The sequence below is a fragment of the Oncorhynchus gorbuscha genome, linkage group LG20 (assembly GCF_021184085.1).
Source record: "Oncorhynchus gorbuscha isolate QuinsamMale2020 ecotype Even-year linkage group LG20, OgorEven_v1.0, whole genome shotgun sequence".
Lineage (NCBI taxonomy): Eukaryota > Metazoa > Chordata > Actinopteri > Salmoniformes > Salmonidae > Oncorhynchus > Oncorhynchus gorbuscha.
The window spans coordinates 15,022,851-15,040,053 of NC_060192.1; the positions used below are offsets into that span (position 1 = coordinate 15,022,851).

Below are 17,203 nucleotides of genomic sequence, written 5' to 3' on the forward strand. Positions count from 1 at the left end.
CCAGAAATAAGTCAATAGCTGGCTACAAGGAAAGTCCCCCTTGTACCGTCAATCATGACACTTCAAAGTGTTATTGTTTTGTAAACAATACTAAATCATGAAATGTTTTGATCAAAAGGACATTAACAGTGCAGTGCACAGACTCACACAGGACTATGAACACACACTAGGTTAAACCATAAATAATATTCTCTGAACAATGATTTGTTGTGTTTTACTCCGTTTTATTGAACAAAATATCTTACAATATCTTGGATGTACATATATACATATATCATCTTGTACTGTATGACATCACTGTGGAACTCTAACCTCTGCATTGACATTGATCATTACACTGTGCCCATCTGTTATGAACGCTGTATGGACTATTAATACATCATTGACTTCCAAACACATTATACAAATCTTGATATAAAGCACAAACAAAAATATGAATTCATCATCATCGAAAAGTACTCACTCTCAGGACAGAAAGATTCTTCATACAAAACATCTTTACAACTTTTTGCAGTTACCGTACGTACACAGGTATTAAACATACCATTAAACATCCCTTCTTTTCGTACTTTAGGAGGGTATCACCTTTAGGACTTATTCTAAAACAAATAAAGCAGTGGCTGGCTGTGCCACTGTGTAGCCTCCTCTGTGGTTGGCTCCAATGTGAGTACAGCAGCGCCTCTCAAATAACGTACATGTCAGTCTTCTCCCCCTGAAGCCAATAGGTTCTCATTTTGCCTTTGCCCTGGAAAAACACAGAAATCAATAGGTGTCATCAATGGAGACGAGTGGGAGTGATGGCTACACAAAAGGGCTTCTCTTCCTTAAAGGGTGACCCTGACATCTGCAGGTCCTGTTAGAACCCATCTGACATCCCTAGAGAGTATTACTACTCCACATAACCAGATATTATGGTTCTCTTTCATTTTGACAGGAGAGCACGGACATCTTTTCTTCACGACACTCGTAATCTGAGAGGCCCAGAGCTCCACATCTACTGACATGCAATGCGTTCTTCCACCAAGAGATAGAATAAACAGGATGGGAATCACAAGACCACATTTACCATTCTTTCATATTCCTTTGTCTATCAAACAATACTCAATGCGTGAAGCCATTAAAGGTAACGCTGACAACACATTCATTCCTCTTCGTGGCCTCACCTTCATTTCCACGTCTCCTCTTAACTGGAGATCAAAATAGCCAAACTCATCCAGCACTTCTTTGGTGGCTGAGGAGAGGTGGATCCTCAAGGCTGTGAAATACATCAATGAGACAAGAGACACATCACAGTGAGTGTTTTGCAGGGAGTGACACCCCGTTGCATTACATGCAAGCATTTACCCTCTGCCATATGCACTGGGGCAGACAATAACAATCATAATACACACGCATACTGTACGTTAACCAAGTAGATCTGTCTATGTTAGGTGGTCAAAAGTAGAAATGAACAGTGAAATTCCTTCCTGGTGCTATGGATATAGTGCCTAGAAACAACTGTGGACAGTGCCGTCCCAGAGGTGATTCCTACCACTATAGGATATTTGATGGTATACATTTTTAACACTACGGATGTGACATGGGTATAAGTGTTATTAACTATTTATCAATGGACGTGAAAGCACACAGCAGGAAATGGGCAGGACGGGAGTGGGTTAATCAATAACGTGATGAGTCACTCACAAAACCTCCTGGCTGGCACAACACCAGTGGCTCCCTACCACCACACCAGTTAAGAACAGCCGCCAGTAATACCAGTCCAGATGATCACTCTTAAACTACGATGACAACCTCCATCCTGTCTGTTGCTTTGTGACTATGAATATCCCATTCCCTGTCTACTTTATGCATCCCTTGACGTTTACGTTTCTTACAGGGACGTACGTGCAAAGAGCTAGTCCACAATTTGTATAATTGGATGGTCATGGACTCTCAGACACAAGATATCAGTCAGATTTAGTTAAGACAAATAATGACGGTGAACCAGTCTTTCACAACACCATTGCATGAGACCAACAGGGAATAGTCGGTGGACGATCAAACCACAAAATCCAAATCCGAGCAAATACCACATAAATAACAAATAATGAGTACTTAGTAGTCAGTGTGTCAACTGAAACATGTTCATTTTTCCCCAATTGAATTCTAGAATGTGACCATTGTTCCATGCAGCAGCATTTCGTTCAAATATTTATTTATTTAAAAAGCGCTAACAGCCACTGAAATAGAGATCCGAATCTGACACTCACCCTCTCCATTCGATTCCATCCGAGACGCTGTGTTGACAGTATCTCCAAATAAACAATATCTGGGCATTTTCAGACCCACCACCCCAGCACAGACAGGTCCTGAACAGAAGAAATCAGTGAATTATACTGGAAATATACATGGAAAACCATCATTTAGATAAAGTAGCATTTCTTTCATTACTACCAGAACCTCACATAATAAGTTAAGTGTACTTAAAAAGCATGAAAGATTAGATTGAACTCAAACAACACATACAAAAAATGATGGGATTGAGCACCTCCCACGCAGACTGTTGAAAGACCTATCAGTGATGTTCATGTCAAGTGTTTGAATAAGAATATACTGTACATTCTGCCTGCATGAGATAATGTCTGAGAGCTATGGACAAAAACCCCCCAGAAAAGCTTGAGCTGTACTTGTTCAAATATTGTCAATACTGGGGAAATTGCCAGAGATTTCTTAACTGAAATACAGTATGTCCTGAAACCTAGATATTGTAATCGACGGTCATAACCATTCACAACAGTTTATAAAAATGACTGAGCAAAAGCCCTATGCGATCATGAAGCAGGAATAGGCAGGATAGGTAAGTGGGCAATTGAATCACAGATGAGTTCTTGGCTAGTCGACTATTTGCAATAGTGATAAAAATGAAACGTTTTATCATTTAAACTTGTAGTCAGTTATCATATTAAAAACGGCAAACATTTTCCTCCACCCTATGGCAAAATGTGTAGAATTGCATGAAAAGAGTTAGAAAATTGCAATATCTTCTCCATGCCCAATGGCAAAACAAGTACAATTGCAGGAAATGTACTTTAAAACCCATGAGGCACTGCAGCCCCTCGTGAGTACCATTTTTTGTGGCCCCCACCCCCATCAAAGTTGCCCTTACCTGATTTAAGCTATTTGTCATTGAATTAAATAAACTGACAATGGCTAGGGCAGATCATATAACATTTAGGAGGTATTGAAAGATTGAACTTTTATGATTTATTCAAGTTTTTTAGGCGGTAACTATGTAGAAGCCAAGGATAAGGGAGAAGGATTGGTCAGTGCCCAAAGACACAGATTAATTCAACTGGACACAAACTTTTTTTTTTAAACTGCCAGCTTCCAACAGTAGTTAAGCATAACACATTTGAACAATAATTCCAAACTCCATGTGAAATGATACCTGTGTGGATTCCTATCCTTAGCCGTAGCTGGTCTTGGGGTCTGTGTCGAATCTTGAATGTTTTCACCTGTTCTAGTAAGGCTAATGACATCCCAGCGATCTCTCTTGCGTGGAGTTTACCATTCCTTACCGGAAGCCCTGACACCACCATGTACGCATCACCAATGGTCTCCACCTGAGATATACATGACAACATGTCAGCAGGTAAAACAGGTGATCATATCACTGGTTGAAAATAACGAAAAACATGATTCCTCTGACTTACCTTGTACACATCAAAATTATCGATGATGGCATCAAAGCAGGTGTAAAGATCATTCAGCACCGTCACAACCTACGGAGAATTTAGAAATACTTTAGGTACAGTACTCAGATAAACTAGAAACAGTTGTTCATGGTTAAAACGGTCAGAAACACCACCACTAAAAGCATACTACCGTTACTCTTCTGCTCCCTCAGTCTCTATTTCAGAAATACTTATTTAGCTAGTGGCAAACTTTTGTGAAACGAAGCAATTTCAAATAAAGTGTCCAAAGATAGTAAATTCCACTTTGTGCGTTCATGAGGCATGTTCCATTTGGTTTTCCCCTGTGATTGACGGAGATGTGGTTCTGCATGAACTCCCAATGGTTCCCCCAGTCAGATGAAAATATGTCTGTCTGTTCCCCCGCCTTGGGCCAGTTCCCAGAACCTCAGATTACTGAGAAATGCATTTGCATGAGTAAAACAATGCAACAGACTAAATACTGGGAACACATTTTCAAAAAAAGGATTCAGAATTTTAAGATAAATAATTACGTAAAATATCAGCTGTTTATTCAAAAAGAGATATGAAGTGTTTCATGTTCTCATTCGTCAAACGACTGTTTCACTATTGTAATGCCCCTGAGTAGCTAGTAGTTAGGAGATTCCGTGTGCTCATGGAGAGAGAAATGGGGTTCAGAAAACTATTTCAGTGCTAGTTTATACATTTCTTTATTTCACCTTTATATAACCAGGTAAGCCAGTTGAGAACAACATTTACAACTGCGACCTGGCCAAGATAAAGCAAAGCAGTATGACACAAAGAACAGAGTTACACATGGGCTAAACAAATGTACAGTCAATAACACAATAGAAAAATCTATATACAGTGTGTGCAAATGTAGTAAGATTAGAGAGGTAAGGCAATAAATAGGACATAGTGACAAAATAATCACAATTTAGCAATTAAACACTGGAGTGATAGATAGTGCAGAAGATGAATGTGCAAGTAGAGATACTGGGGTGCAAAGGAGATAAAAAATATATAACAATATGGAGATGAGGTAGTTGGGTGGGCTATTTACAGATGGGCTGTGAACAGGTGCAATGATTGGTAAGCTGCTCTGACAGCTGATGCTTAAAGTTGGTGAGGGAGATAAGACTCTAGCTTCAGTGATTTTTGCAATTTGTTCCAGTCATTGGCAGCAGAGAACTGGAAGGAAAAGTGGCCAAAGGAGGAGTTGAGCTTTGGGGATGTCCAGTGAAATATACCTGCTGGAGCATGTGCTGCTATGGTGACCAGTGAGCTGAGATAAGGCGGGGGGGCTTCACCTAGCAAAGACTTATAGATGACCTGGAGCCAGTGAGTTTGGCGACGAATATGAAGCGAGGACCAGCCAACGAGAGCATACAGGTCGCAGTGGTGGGTAGTATATTGGGCTTTGGTGACAAAATGGATGGCACTGTGATAGACTGCATCCAATTTGCTGAGTATAGTGTTGGAGGCTATTTTGTAAATTACATTGCCGAAGTCAAGGATCGGTAGGATAGTCAGTTTTTATGTTTGGCAGCATGAGTGAAGGATCCTATGTTGCGGAATAGGAAGCCGATTCTAGATTAAATTTTGGATTGGAGATGCTTAATGTGAGTCTCGAAGGAGGATTTACAGTCTAACCAGACACCTAGGTATTTGTAGTTGTCCACATATTCTAAGTCAGAACCGTCCAGAGTAGTGATGTTAGACGGGCGGGCGGGTGCGGGCAGCGATCGGTTGAAGGGCATGCATTTAGTTTTACTTGCATTTAAGAGCAGTTGCAGGTCGCGGAAGGAGCGTTGTATGGCATTGAAGCTCGTTTGGAGGTTTGTTAAGACAGTGTCCAAAGAAGGGCCAGAAGTATACAGAATGGTGTCGTCTGCGTAGAAGTGGATCAGAGAATCACCAGCGGCAAGAGCGACATCATTGATGTATACAGAGAAAAGAGTCGGCCCAAGAATTTAACCCTGTGGCACCCCCATAGAGACTGCCAGAGGTTCCAACAACAGGCCCTTCGATTTGACACACTGAACTCCGTCTGAGAAGTAGTTGGTGAACCAGGCGAGGCAGTCATTTGAGAAACCAAGGCTGTTGATTCTGCCGATAAAAATGCAGTGATTGACATTTGAGTCGAAAGCATTGTCCAGGGCGATGAAGACGGCTGCACAGTATTGTCTTTTAACGATGGCGGCTATGATATCGTTTAGGATCTTGAGTGTGGCTGAGGTGCATCCATGACCCGCTCGGAAACCAGATTGCATAGTGGAGAAGGTACGGGGGATTCGAAATGTTCAGTGATCTGTTTGTTATCTGTAGTTGAAGTTTCAGATGGGCGTATCATTATTTGTTAAACCATTTCGACTTAATCTAATATTTAATTATATACAGTACCAGTCAAAAGTTTGGACACACTTACTCATTCAATATTATTATTTCATTTTTTATTACTATTTTCTACATTGTAGAATAATAGTGAAGACATCAAAACTATGAAATAACACATATGGAATCATGTAGCAGCCAGGCAAGTATTAAACAAATCAAAACATATTTAATATTTGAGATTCTTCAAAAGCAGCCACCTTTTTGAATTTAATTCAATTTATTTTGAGCTACAGACATTTACAACAATGTGGACCCAGAGGATATCAAAGTATTAATTAAAATGCTTATTTCCAAAGTGGTCCTTGATGGTAAAACAATAACACGATTAAAAGAGAAGACAAAAATACAAACAACCATAAATACATTCATGTACAGTGCCTTGCGAAAGTATTCGGCCCCCTTGAACTTTGCGACCTTTTGCCACATTTCAGGCTTCAAACATAAAGATATAAAACTGTATTTTTTTGTGAAGAATCAACAACAAGTAGGACACAATCATGAAGTAGAACAACATTTATTGGATATTTCAAACTTTTTTAACAAATCAAAAACTGAAAAATTGGGCGTGCAAAATTATTCAGCCCCTTTACTTTCAGTGCAGCAAACTACTAAAAGACACCAATAAGAAGAAGCCTTGCTTGGGCCAAGAAACACGAACAATGGACATTTTTCGTTCCATTTGAGATTTTTGTTCCAACCGCTGTGTCTTTGTGAAACACAGAGTAGGTGAATGTATTATCTCTGCATGAAGCATGGAGGAGGTGGTGTGATGGTGCTTTGCTGGTGACATGGTCAGTGATTTATTTAGAATTCAAGGCACAGTTAACCAGCATGGCTACCACAGCATTCTGCAGCGATACACCATCCCATCTGGTTTGTGCTTAGTGGGATTATCATTTGTGTTTCAACAGGACAATGACCCAACACCCCTCCAGGCTGTGTAAGGGCTATTTGACTAAGAAGGAAAGTGATGTTGTGCTGCATCAGATGACCTGGCCTCCACAATCACCCGACCTCAACCCAATTGAGATGGTTTGGGATGATTTGGACCGGAGATTAAAGGAAAAGCAGCCCACAAGTGTTCAGCATATGTGGGAACTCTTTCAAGACTGTTGGAAAAGCATTCCAGGTGAAGCAGGTTGAGAGAATGCCAAGAGTGTGCAAAGCTGTCAAAGGCAAAGGGTGTCTACTTTGAAGAATCTAAAATATGTTTTGTTTAACACTTTTTTGGTTACTACATGATTCCATGCGTTATTTCATAGTTTTGGTGTCTTCACTATTATTCTACAATGTAGAAAATAGTATGAATAAAGAAAAACCTATGAATGAGTATGTGTGTCCAAACGTTTGACTGGTACTGTATGTTAACTAAATAGAGCACTAAATGGTTGATGAGATACCTGAACCTCAAAGCCACACTAATGTTAAAGAATACTCTGCGTTCTGTAGTCTTAATTAAATAGATCCGTGACCTGAAAATCAAATGGGTAGAATAACTGACATTCAATATACTGTATTACACTGCTACTAAAAGCTAGTGGATGGATGTCTTAGCTCTGGGCTATATGAACATTCATTTGCTGAAAGGTAGATGTATGACTGTTCTTGTAAGTAGCTTTCTGCTGGATGTATAGAATTAATCAGTCTGGGTAAAAAAAAAAACAGTGGTACTTCAACTGGTTTTGCTTCGGAACCCAAATTGAACCAGGTTGTCTCAGTTGCGATACAATATTCACATCATGAAAAATAATTGCCAAAATACAATCTGGAATACAAATTTTTATGCTACACAGATAGTAAATGTAGCAATTACATGACAAGGGAACAACATTCCCACCTCTTTCATTGTCAATAATACAATTTTGCCCATATTCATGATAAAGAATGTTGATAAACTTACTGGCTTGAGACCACAAAATTAACCAAAATAGTACTGCTAACAGCACTATATTGAAAATATTGTGATTGAAGACTTTTTGTTCTCTAAATCAAATTATTTCAAAAAGTAACCTCATCATTTCTACACACTTTCTACTTGATTTACGTTGCTTCAATTTAGAATGCAGTATTTTTAAAATGATTATATATTTTTTACTGACACCCGCAAGCCACTCAAAGCCTCCCGCAACACACCAGTGTAGAATCGCTGCTGTAAAGTATCTTCACAACTTTAGAAGAAACACTCCAGTAACACCATCTTCATTCCTGGCACAAGTTGCATCAAGAAATTAACCTGGTTCCTCTGGATACATTTCAGAGTTCTGAATGACCAAAATGTTTGGGGGAAAAAATAACATGTTGGGGCACTGCACCTAAAACCATTGAGACCATTACAACCATCCCATCGGCCTTTCATCCTCATACAGTACATTTAGACCCTGTTGAAGGGAGTCTCTCAATGATATGAGTGGTCTTGAAATCTTCTTCATCTGAGAAAGAAATTCCATTGCAGCTATGGCATCCAGTGACTCAACAATGCGTCAACATGCTCTCAGCTCTCAGTACTATTTTGAGTTGTGTGGGAATGCTTTATGCTAGGAGACATACGGTAGGTGCTCTAATAGGCTCTGTGAGGTTACGTAAGTGACAAAGAAGCTCCTCTTCACATTCTCTTCTTTTCTTATAATGAGCTGTTGGATCAGCATATATTTAAACTTTCATGTCAGCTACCTCGGAGTGTCTTGGGAGAGAGTTGACATTGTAGTCACGTTAATCCAACGCGATTTAGAGGAGCAGTCAGGGTTAATGCCTTGCTCAAGGGCACATCAACTTGATTTTTTTAGAGCTCGGGATTAGAACCAGCGACCTTTCGTTTACAACATTCTTATCCTCCCGAGTGGCGCAGCGGTCTAAGGCACTGCATCTCAGTGCTAGAGGCGTCACTACAGACCCTGGTTCGATTTCAGGCTGTATCACAACCCGCTTTGATTGAGAGTCCCATAGGGCGGTGCTCAATTGGCCCAGTGTCGTCCGGTTTGGCCGGGGTAGGTCGTCATTGTAAATAAGAATTTGTTCTTAACTGATTTGCCTAGTTAAATAAAGGTTCAATAAATATAAACGCCACCCATACAGGAAGTCTAATTTCCCACGGTGAATTAATACTTTGACTCAATAAATATTGAGTGCATTTTACTTAGCAAAACTAACTGCACATACATATGGTTTTCAAAGTTGGGGTCGACACATTTAAAAACACACACACACCCACACACACACACACACACACACACACACACACACACAAAAACACACACACACCCACACCACACACACACACACACACACACACACACACACACACACACACACACACACACACACACACAAAGATAGTGAAAGATAGACGAATAAGTAAATGTATTTATTGGCTCTCTTAAGTTGGATAAGAGAGAAGAAAATGATCATTTTTTGACGTAAAAATTTTAATCTACCGATTTTATTTATGAGTCATTTGATTTGGGGTGGGGTCCCAAGAAATTATAGCAAAAAAAAAACTAAAAAATGAGGCTCCCGATAAGAAAGTTTGAATACCATTGTGTAAGGTATGTATCTGATGTTGGTTAGTAGTGGATATCTCTACGGACAGTTGTTTACCTGCAGTGGTGTACTCTCAGCTGACATTGATGTGAAGCCCACAATGTCACTGAAGTAGATTGTCACACTGTCAAATGCCTCCGCTTGGACCGTCTCCCCTCGCTTTAGCTGCTCTGCTACTGAGCTGTGGATAAGAGAACACAAATGTAGTAAAACAATGCAGAGTGAAATGCTAATACAGACCTATGAATCAACAGTGACAGTAAGCTTGGCAGCTACGGTCCACAATGAATAAGGGAAGTTATAGTATAAGCAGATCCTAACAGTATCACTTCCTTTCCATGAATATTTTAAAGTACAGTAATTACATTAAAGAGCCAGAGGCACAGTGTAGCACTAGTAGCTAGGTTAACCCAGGACTCTGGTCAAATAGGCTGAATTCTGCAGTGAGAGAAGGTATCGCTCCGTTTTCTCAGGCCCTTTTCTGCCTGTCAAAAGGGCTTAAAGTTGGGGGGAGACATTTGGGCAGACAATGGGATGGTAAATGAGTGTGACTACACCACTGAGACAGACAGCTTAAATAGACTGAGGACATGGCTTGTCATTTGCTGCTTTCGTATTATCAGAGGTGCTTAACCCCCCTATCACATTTCTCCTCCTAGTTCTGGTTAATGAGAAGTTTGCTTGTCAGCTCCCATCTTGCCTTGCCCTTTCATCTCCTCTCTGCTTACGTAACTGTAAATGTGTATATTTGAAAAAAGTGTGAGATAGAAGTGAAAGCTGATGCACTCTTCCACGCCGTGGAATTTAAACAATGAATAGGTGGAACGGCACAACACAGGAAATAGTCTCATTTTCTCTGTTTGATAACCAGAAGTTCAGATGTATAAACATAATAGTGCAAGAGGAGAATCCAAGTAATTATTATTCTGACTGTGGCAAGATCTGGTAAAGTAGATTTTCGGCTTTTCTCTTCTCCTCCAGGTAGGCTTGCGTTCGTTCCTCTACCAGGTTCTCCAGGTTGTTGGCGTACTGCTCCATCCTGGACAGCAGGTTGTTCAGAATGCTGGTACTTCCCTCCCTGTGACACAAACAGACAGAAAGATGACATGCCCATTCATTTGTTGACATTCTAAATGAAAAATCTTTCCATTCCATTAACCTCACCTAATATGGTCTATTCAATGCGTATTTCAGAACTGACTTCATGGTCGTACTTTTCAGACCCTTTGTCTATACAGCACAGTGGTTGAGTCATTCAGGGCTATACTGTAGCTGTCCAGTACTGTACACTCAGTGTTTGGAATCTTTCCCACATCTCTAATGGGTCATAGATCATACACCCACATGTAGAGGAACACGACGGTAAATCAAGACATTAACTACAGACGGTGGTAAATAGCAGTGCATCAAGGGTAATCACGTGAAGGATACACAGCTTACTCTCTTAAAGTACACGATAGACTGGCCCCGGCCCTGAATCATAAGGATTGTCACTGAGGACTGAGGACCCATAGGAGGGGAGAGATTTCACATTCTTTACCCAGCCGGTTATCATAGTAATCAAGGTCACTTACAGAGAAGTCAATTCAGCCATTCGTAATACACAAAGTGAGAGCCCCTTATGTGGGCTACATCAGATCGTTTACGACACTGATTACTAAAGACCCTGTTTGTTCTTGTGTCCTTCAGCCAGGGTTTCCCACACCAAAAATAACACGCCGTCAGCCACTACGTCAATAAATGATATTTACGTAATGAAATGAATTGCTTCTGAGAGGTATCAATCATGTCTCTCTTACCTCAGGCCAGTGGAATTGGCCAGAAGTATCACTGAGGCTAGCGATGCAAGTGGCTATATGTTAACGTGACAGACAGGCCGATCCAGAGCCCTGCTTTGAGGCACACGGCCAAGCCGCCAGTCAATATAATGAACCACAACCTGTGTTGTGATCTCCCTGTCACAACTGTCAGAATTCAAAACGGAGTACGTCTAACTCGCCAAAACAAACAGCCTTTGTACTTTGTAAGAAATACAGAAGCGTTGAATGACATGAAAACAGTTCTGCAGCAAGGGGACACATCTGATAGTGGGGGTGTTGTAGGGAAAAGGAGTATGGCCCTGAAAGCTTGATGACAAAACAAACACCAGGGTCTGATTTCCTCCCACAGCTCCCACTTGGTTTTCTTGGTTGCAGAGGTCACTCCACATCTTCAAGGTTTTCTGGATTTTGATCAGCAGGTAGATCACATATTTCTCCTTCTGTGACAGGTCTGCCCAGCTCAAGGGAACACGCACCCACACAGAAACCAAAATATGCATCGGAATAATGCATGGGGTAGGCCATGAAGAACAACAAGATAAATATAAACTCCACACTTGTGGAGGATGAAGACTTCCTATCGCTCTGATCTGAAATTATTTGTGTGTGATAAGCAGCACCACTTTCTTTCATCTTATTTATATTAATGCTATTCCCTTTTCTAGCATCTCTTGATAATATCAACTTATTTCAATTATTTCCTCCATTCTCCTTTTCAAGCATCTTGATAAAAATGAATCCAAAGAAAATCTGATCTACATGGAGGAGCTAGGCAGCCATTTTGGGGCATGGTGGTGATCAGTGCTCACTTGTTGAGTTTGGTGATGTAGATCTTGATATGGCTAAAGTCGGGCCGCTCGACGGGGTCCTCGGCCCAGCAGCTGTCCATCAGGACGGTCAGCTCCTCACAGTGGCAGCTGTTGTCTGTGGTGGGCCGGAAGTAAGGCTTCTGGCCGTTACGCACCTTCTGCACTATCTCTGCAGTAGTCAAGATAGGGGAGTGTTAGTTAGAGAGAGTGTGTGTGTGTGTGTGTGTGTGTGTGTGTGTGTGTGTGTGTGTGTGTGTGTGTGTGTGTGTGTGTGTGTGTGTGTGTGTGTGTGTGTGTGTGTGTGTGTGTGTGTGTGTGTGTGTGTGCGCACTGCAGTCTCTGGGAAATTGATCGATCCATAAAGTCCTAGGGAGAACTGAAACCAGCAGTACTGCAGCCCTTGAGCCAAGGACTGGAGAGGTCCAACCCGGAAGATGATTTTCTTTATGCATTAGGGAACATGCATGAAGGAGGAAATGGGGCAAAAAAGTTAGTCTTTTTGGTCTTAATTCATGTTAAGGGTTAGGCATTAGGGTTAGCAGAGTGGTTAAGGTTAGGTTTAAAATCAGATTTGATGACTTTGTGGCTGTGCCAGTTAGTGACCACTCTGCAGAGCTGCCTCCAGTACATGAGTCATTACAATAAATGCCAACCTGCATTTATTAGCATAATTAGTTTTACCTTTGGGGCTCAGATCCATGCCGTCCACATAGAAGGGTCCATTCCTCAGGGCTATCTCCTGTAGTATGATGCCAAAGCTGTACACGTCTCCTTTCTGGGTGCCCTGTGGAGGGTGTCTGTCGTAGATCAACAACTCAGGGGCCGTCCACAGCTTCTCTAGAAACACAACAAACTCACATTAACCACTGAGCATCTTCTCCTTTATCCAATCCTCCATTTTGTTTTCTTCCATTGGTGAAGAGGCAAAGTGATCACCTCGGCTGACAATGTTGACCTACTTGCATAGAGTGCGTGCGAGTCGTCATTTTCACATGATGAACGGAAACTGGCCAGGCCGTAATCCGTAATTTTCAACACAAATCGACTGTCCACCACACAATTAGATGACTTGAGATTTCCATGGGAGCCGATGTAGCTGTTGTGAAGATAGTTCATTCCCTGGCGGAGCAAGCATTAAATTGACCGTTCAAAAACAAATATCCTACAGTATAGCATACATGAAAACATACACATCTGATCACGTGGAAATAATGTGTTTTGAGTTTGATCGAAATGGAAATGTGGTTAGAGCGTTGGGCTGGTAACCGGAAGGTTGCAAGTTCAAATCCCCGAGCTGACAAGGTACAAATCTGTTGTTCTGCCCCTGTACAGGTAGTTAACCCACTGTTCCTAGGCCGTCATTGAAAATAAGAATTTGTTCTTAACTGACTTGCCTAGTTAAATAAAGGTTAAAAAAAATATATATATATGTCTAATATTTGTAGGAGCGTATGTCAGAATGTGGCTTATAGTGCCTTTGCTTGTTAGAAAGTCCCTGTTGTTGACAGCTTGACAGACTGTTATTTTAACAGCAATTTGGTTAATTTCCTCCATGATCCACATAAAAAAAGCCCTTTTGTTAGAGCAGGCTAAAAATAATTACTGAAAATACATGGATGATTACATTTGATTAAGCGGAAGGAATTTTGTAGCGATGTTGTCATTATGTTGCTTTCTAAGTTTTCAACCTGGACTCAGGGGTAGATGTAACATAGTAAATGTAAATCTGTTTCCCTGTAGCATGAAATGTTACATTACATATGATGTTACAATTTGTATGATATGTTACAAATTGCAATTTTTTTGTGGCTTATATTAGGTAGGTGGCTAACGCTAGCTAGGTGGGTGACGTTAGCAAGGCTAGGGGTAAGAGGGGTTACGGTTAAGAGTTGGGTTAAAGGGGTAGTCCTTTCCTGCAGTCAAACGAGCTAGTGGCCTCATGGGTGGAATGTTAAATCAGTCTTTTGTGATGTACAGTACCAGTCAAAAGCTTGGATACACCTACTCATTCAAGGGTTTTTCTTTATTTTTAAAATGTTCTACATTGTATAATAATATTGAAGACATCAAAACTATAAAATAACACATATGGAATCATGTAGTAACAAAAAAAGTGTTAAAAACAAATCTAAATATCTAAATATCGAAAGTAGCCACCCTTTGCCTTGATGACAGCTTTGCACAGCCGGCATTCTCTCAACCAGCTTCATGAGGAATGCTTTTCCAACAGTCTCGAAGGAATTCCCACATACGCGGAGCTCTTGTTGGCTACTTTTCCTTCACTCTGCGGTCCAACTCATCCCAAACCATCTCAATTGGGTTGAGGTCAAGTGATTGTGAAGGCCAGGTCATCTGATGCAGCACTACATCACTCTCCTTCTTGATCAAATAGCCCTTACACTGCCTGGAGGTTTGTTGGGTCATTGTTCTGTTGAAAAACAAATGATAGTCCCACTAAACGCAAACCAGATGGAATGGCGTATCAGTGTAGAATACTTTGGTAGCCATGCTGGTTAAGTGTGCCTTGAATTCTAAATAAATCACTGACAGTGTCACCAGCAAAGCACCCCCACACCATCACACCTCCTCCTCCATGCGTCATGGTGGGCACAACACATGCGAAGATCATCTGTCCACCTACTCTCAGAAAGACACAGCAGTTGGAGCCAAAAATCCAAAATTTGGCCTCATCATACCAAAAGACAGATTTACACATGTCTAATGTCCATTGCTCGTGTTTCTTGGCCCAAGCAAGCCTCTTCGTATTATTGGTGTCCTTTAGTAGTGGTTTCTTTGCAACAATTCAACCATGAAGACCTGATTCCTCTGAACAGTTGATGTTGAGATGCGTCTGTTACTTGAACTCTATGAATCATTTATTTGGGCTGCAATTTCTGAGTCTGGTCATTCTAATGAACTTATCCTCTACAGCAGAGGTGACTAAGGTCTTCCTTTCCTGTGGCGGTCCTCGTGAGAGCCAGTTTCATCATAGAGCATGATCGTTTTTGCGACTGCACTTGAAGAAACTTTCAAAGTTCTTGAAATTTTCCGGATTGACGAACCTTCATGTCTTAAAGTAATGATGAACTGTCATTTCTCTGTGCTTAATTTAGCTGTTCTTGCCATAACATGGACTTGGTCTTTTACCAAATTGGGCTATCTTTTGTATACCACCCCTACCTTGTCACAACACAACTGATTAGCTCAAATGCATTAAGGAAAGAAATTCCACAAATTTACTTGAAATGCATTCCAGGTGACTACCTCATGTAGTTGGTTGAGAGAATGCCAAGAGTGTGCAAAGTTGTCATCAATAAACTCAAATATAAACTATATTTTGAGTTGTTTAACGCTTGTGGTTACTACATGATTCCATATGTGTTATTTAATAGTTTTGATGTATTCACTACACTTCTACAATGTAGAAAATAGTAAGAAATTAAGAAAAACCCTTGAATCAGTAGGTGTCCAAACACTTGACTGGTCCTGTATATAAAATGTAATATTGGGATGAAAATTCTAAATGTAATACATTTCAACTCTATATCTGACATGCTACAGGCGTCCTCTTTTTTTAAAGCCCATAACCATGTGTGTGAGGTGTATACTTTAGTTTCAAAGTAAATTTGTTTAAGACTACCAAGAAAAAATTATGTGTGGGGGAAGGGTGAGCTAACATGTTAAAAAGTTGCAAAGTAGCTAGAAAGTATTAAATAGTTGCAAAGTTACTAATTACCTAATATGCTAAGGTGGTCCGTAATGAGATTCAAGCACACAACCTTTGGGTAGCTAGACGTTCGTGTTATACGCCCAGCCACTGCTGGTTTTGCCTTAAGTAACCGTCTGACTTATGTAACCACACCAAACATAACATATCATACGAATTTAAGTGTCCCGGATTGAAATCTACTATGTTATTTCTGGTCTATGAGAACAGAGTGAAGTTTTTCGGTCATCATCACAAAGTGTGATGCCAATGTAAAGGGCGTCACACTGCTTGATTAGCGAGCAACACCTCCTCCTGATTCAGCTCATGACGAGGCTCGAACCCAAGACCTCTGTCTTGCTAGCTCACGTGACCGCCCTCCTGAAACGTGTTACGAGTCGGCGCCACGCAAAAAGCTTGCTATTCGCTGGTGTAAGTGGGGACACTTTAGCCTGAGAAGGAAGTTTCACACATCCACATGTGCTACATCAATACATACTCTCTCTAATATTCATTAGACATTCTTATTGAACCTTTACTTAACTAGGCAAGTCAGTTAAGAACAAATTCTTATTTACAATGATAGCCTAGCCCGGCCAAACCCTCCCCTAACCCGGACGACGCTGGGCCAATTGTGCGCCGCCCTAATAAGGTACCCATGTGACCTCAAAACAACCCAACTGCAGTTACAATCATAGTACATGTATTGTTGGCTGCTGTCAAACAGGACACATACCTTGACTATGTCGTTGATGAGTGAATAGCGGAACATCCAGTCCAGGTTGATGCTCTCATTCTCCAAAATGTCCTGGAAGTAGAAGTACAATTTTCAGCTGACATCGCTCTAATTCATCTGACATCGCCCTGTTTCACATAACGTATCCATCATATGAATGAATAATAAAATTAGCAAGACCACACCGAATGGTCATTTCAATATGAAACGGAATGATTGTGAGATCTTACCTGAAGACTACCTCTGGGACAATATTCAGTCACGATGCAGTTGTTGGGAGGGTCAATGCAGGCACCGATGAATCTGGTTAAATGATTGAACTGCACATCTCTCATCTGTAAACAAACAAATTGACATTCAAATATCTCACTCACTCACTCACTCACTCACTCACTCACTCACTCACTCACTCACTCACTCACTCACTCACTCACTCACTCACTCACATATATATATATATATATAGATATGGTTTTTCCTTTCTAGAAAAGCAACCCCAAAAAAAG

General features: G+C 40.8%; 1 protein-coding gene across 3 annotated transcripts in view; it reads right to left on the reverse strand.

The window, feature by feature from the left end:
• Positions 1-207: 207 nt before the first annotated feature.
• Positions 208-17,203, reverse strand: part of LOC124007128 (atrial natriuretic peptide receptor 2-like) — a 43,491-nt gene continuing 26,495 nt past the window's right edge. For all 3 annotated transcript variants that reach the window (XM_046317453.1, XM_046317454.1, XM_046317452.1), the window contains 12 exons: positions 16,928-17,032; positions 16,698-16,769; positions 13,215-13,374; positions 12,937-13,092; positions 12,256-12,424; positions 10,558-10,704; positions 9,684-9,807; positions 3,693-3,761; positions 3,428-3,602; positions 2,250-2,348; positions 1,164-1,255; positions 208-745 (listed from right to left, as the gene is read on the reverse strand). In XM_046317453.1, the coding sequence (XP_046173409.1) occupies positions 683-745; positions 1,164-1,255; positions 2,250-2,348; positions 3,428-3,602; positions 3,693-3,761; positions 9,684-9,807; positions 10,558-10,704; positions 12,256-12,424; positions 12,937-13,092; positions 13,215-13,374; positions 16,698-16,769; positions 16,928-17,032 (1,431 nt within the window). In that variant the 3' untranslated portion in view covers positions 208-682. The remainder of the gene's footprint in view (positions 746-1,163; positions 1,256-2,249; positions 2,349-3,427; positions 3,603-3,692; positions 3,762-9,683; positions 9,808-10,557; positions 10,705-12,255; positions 12,425-12,936; positions 13,093-13,214; positions 13,375-16,697; positions 16,770-16,927; positions 17,033-17,203) is intronic.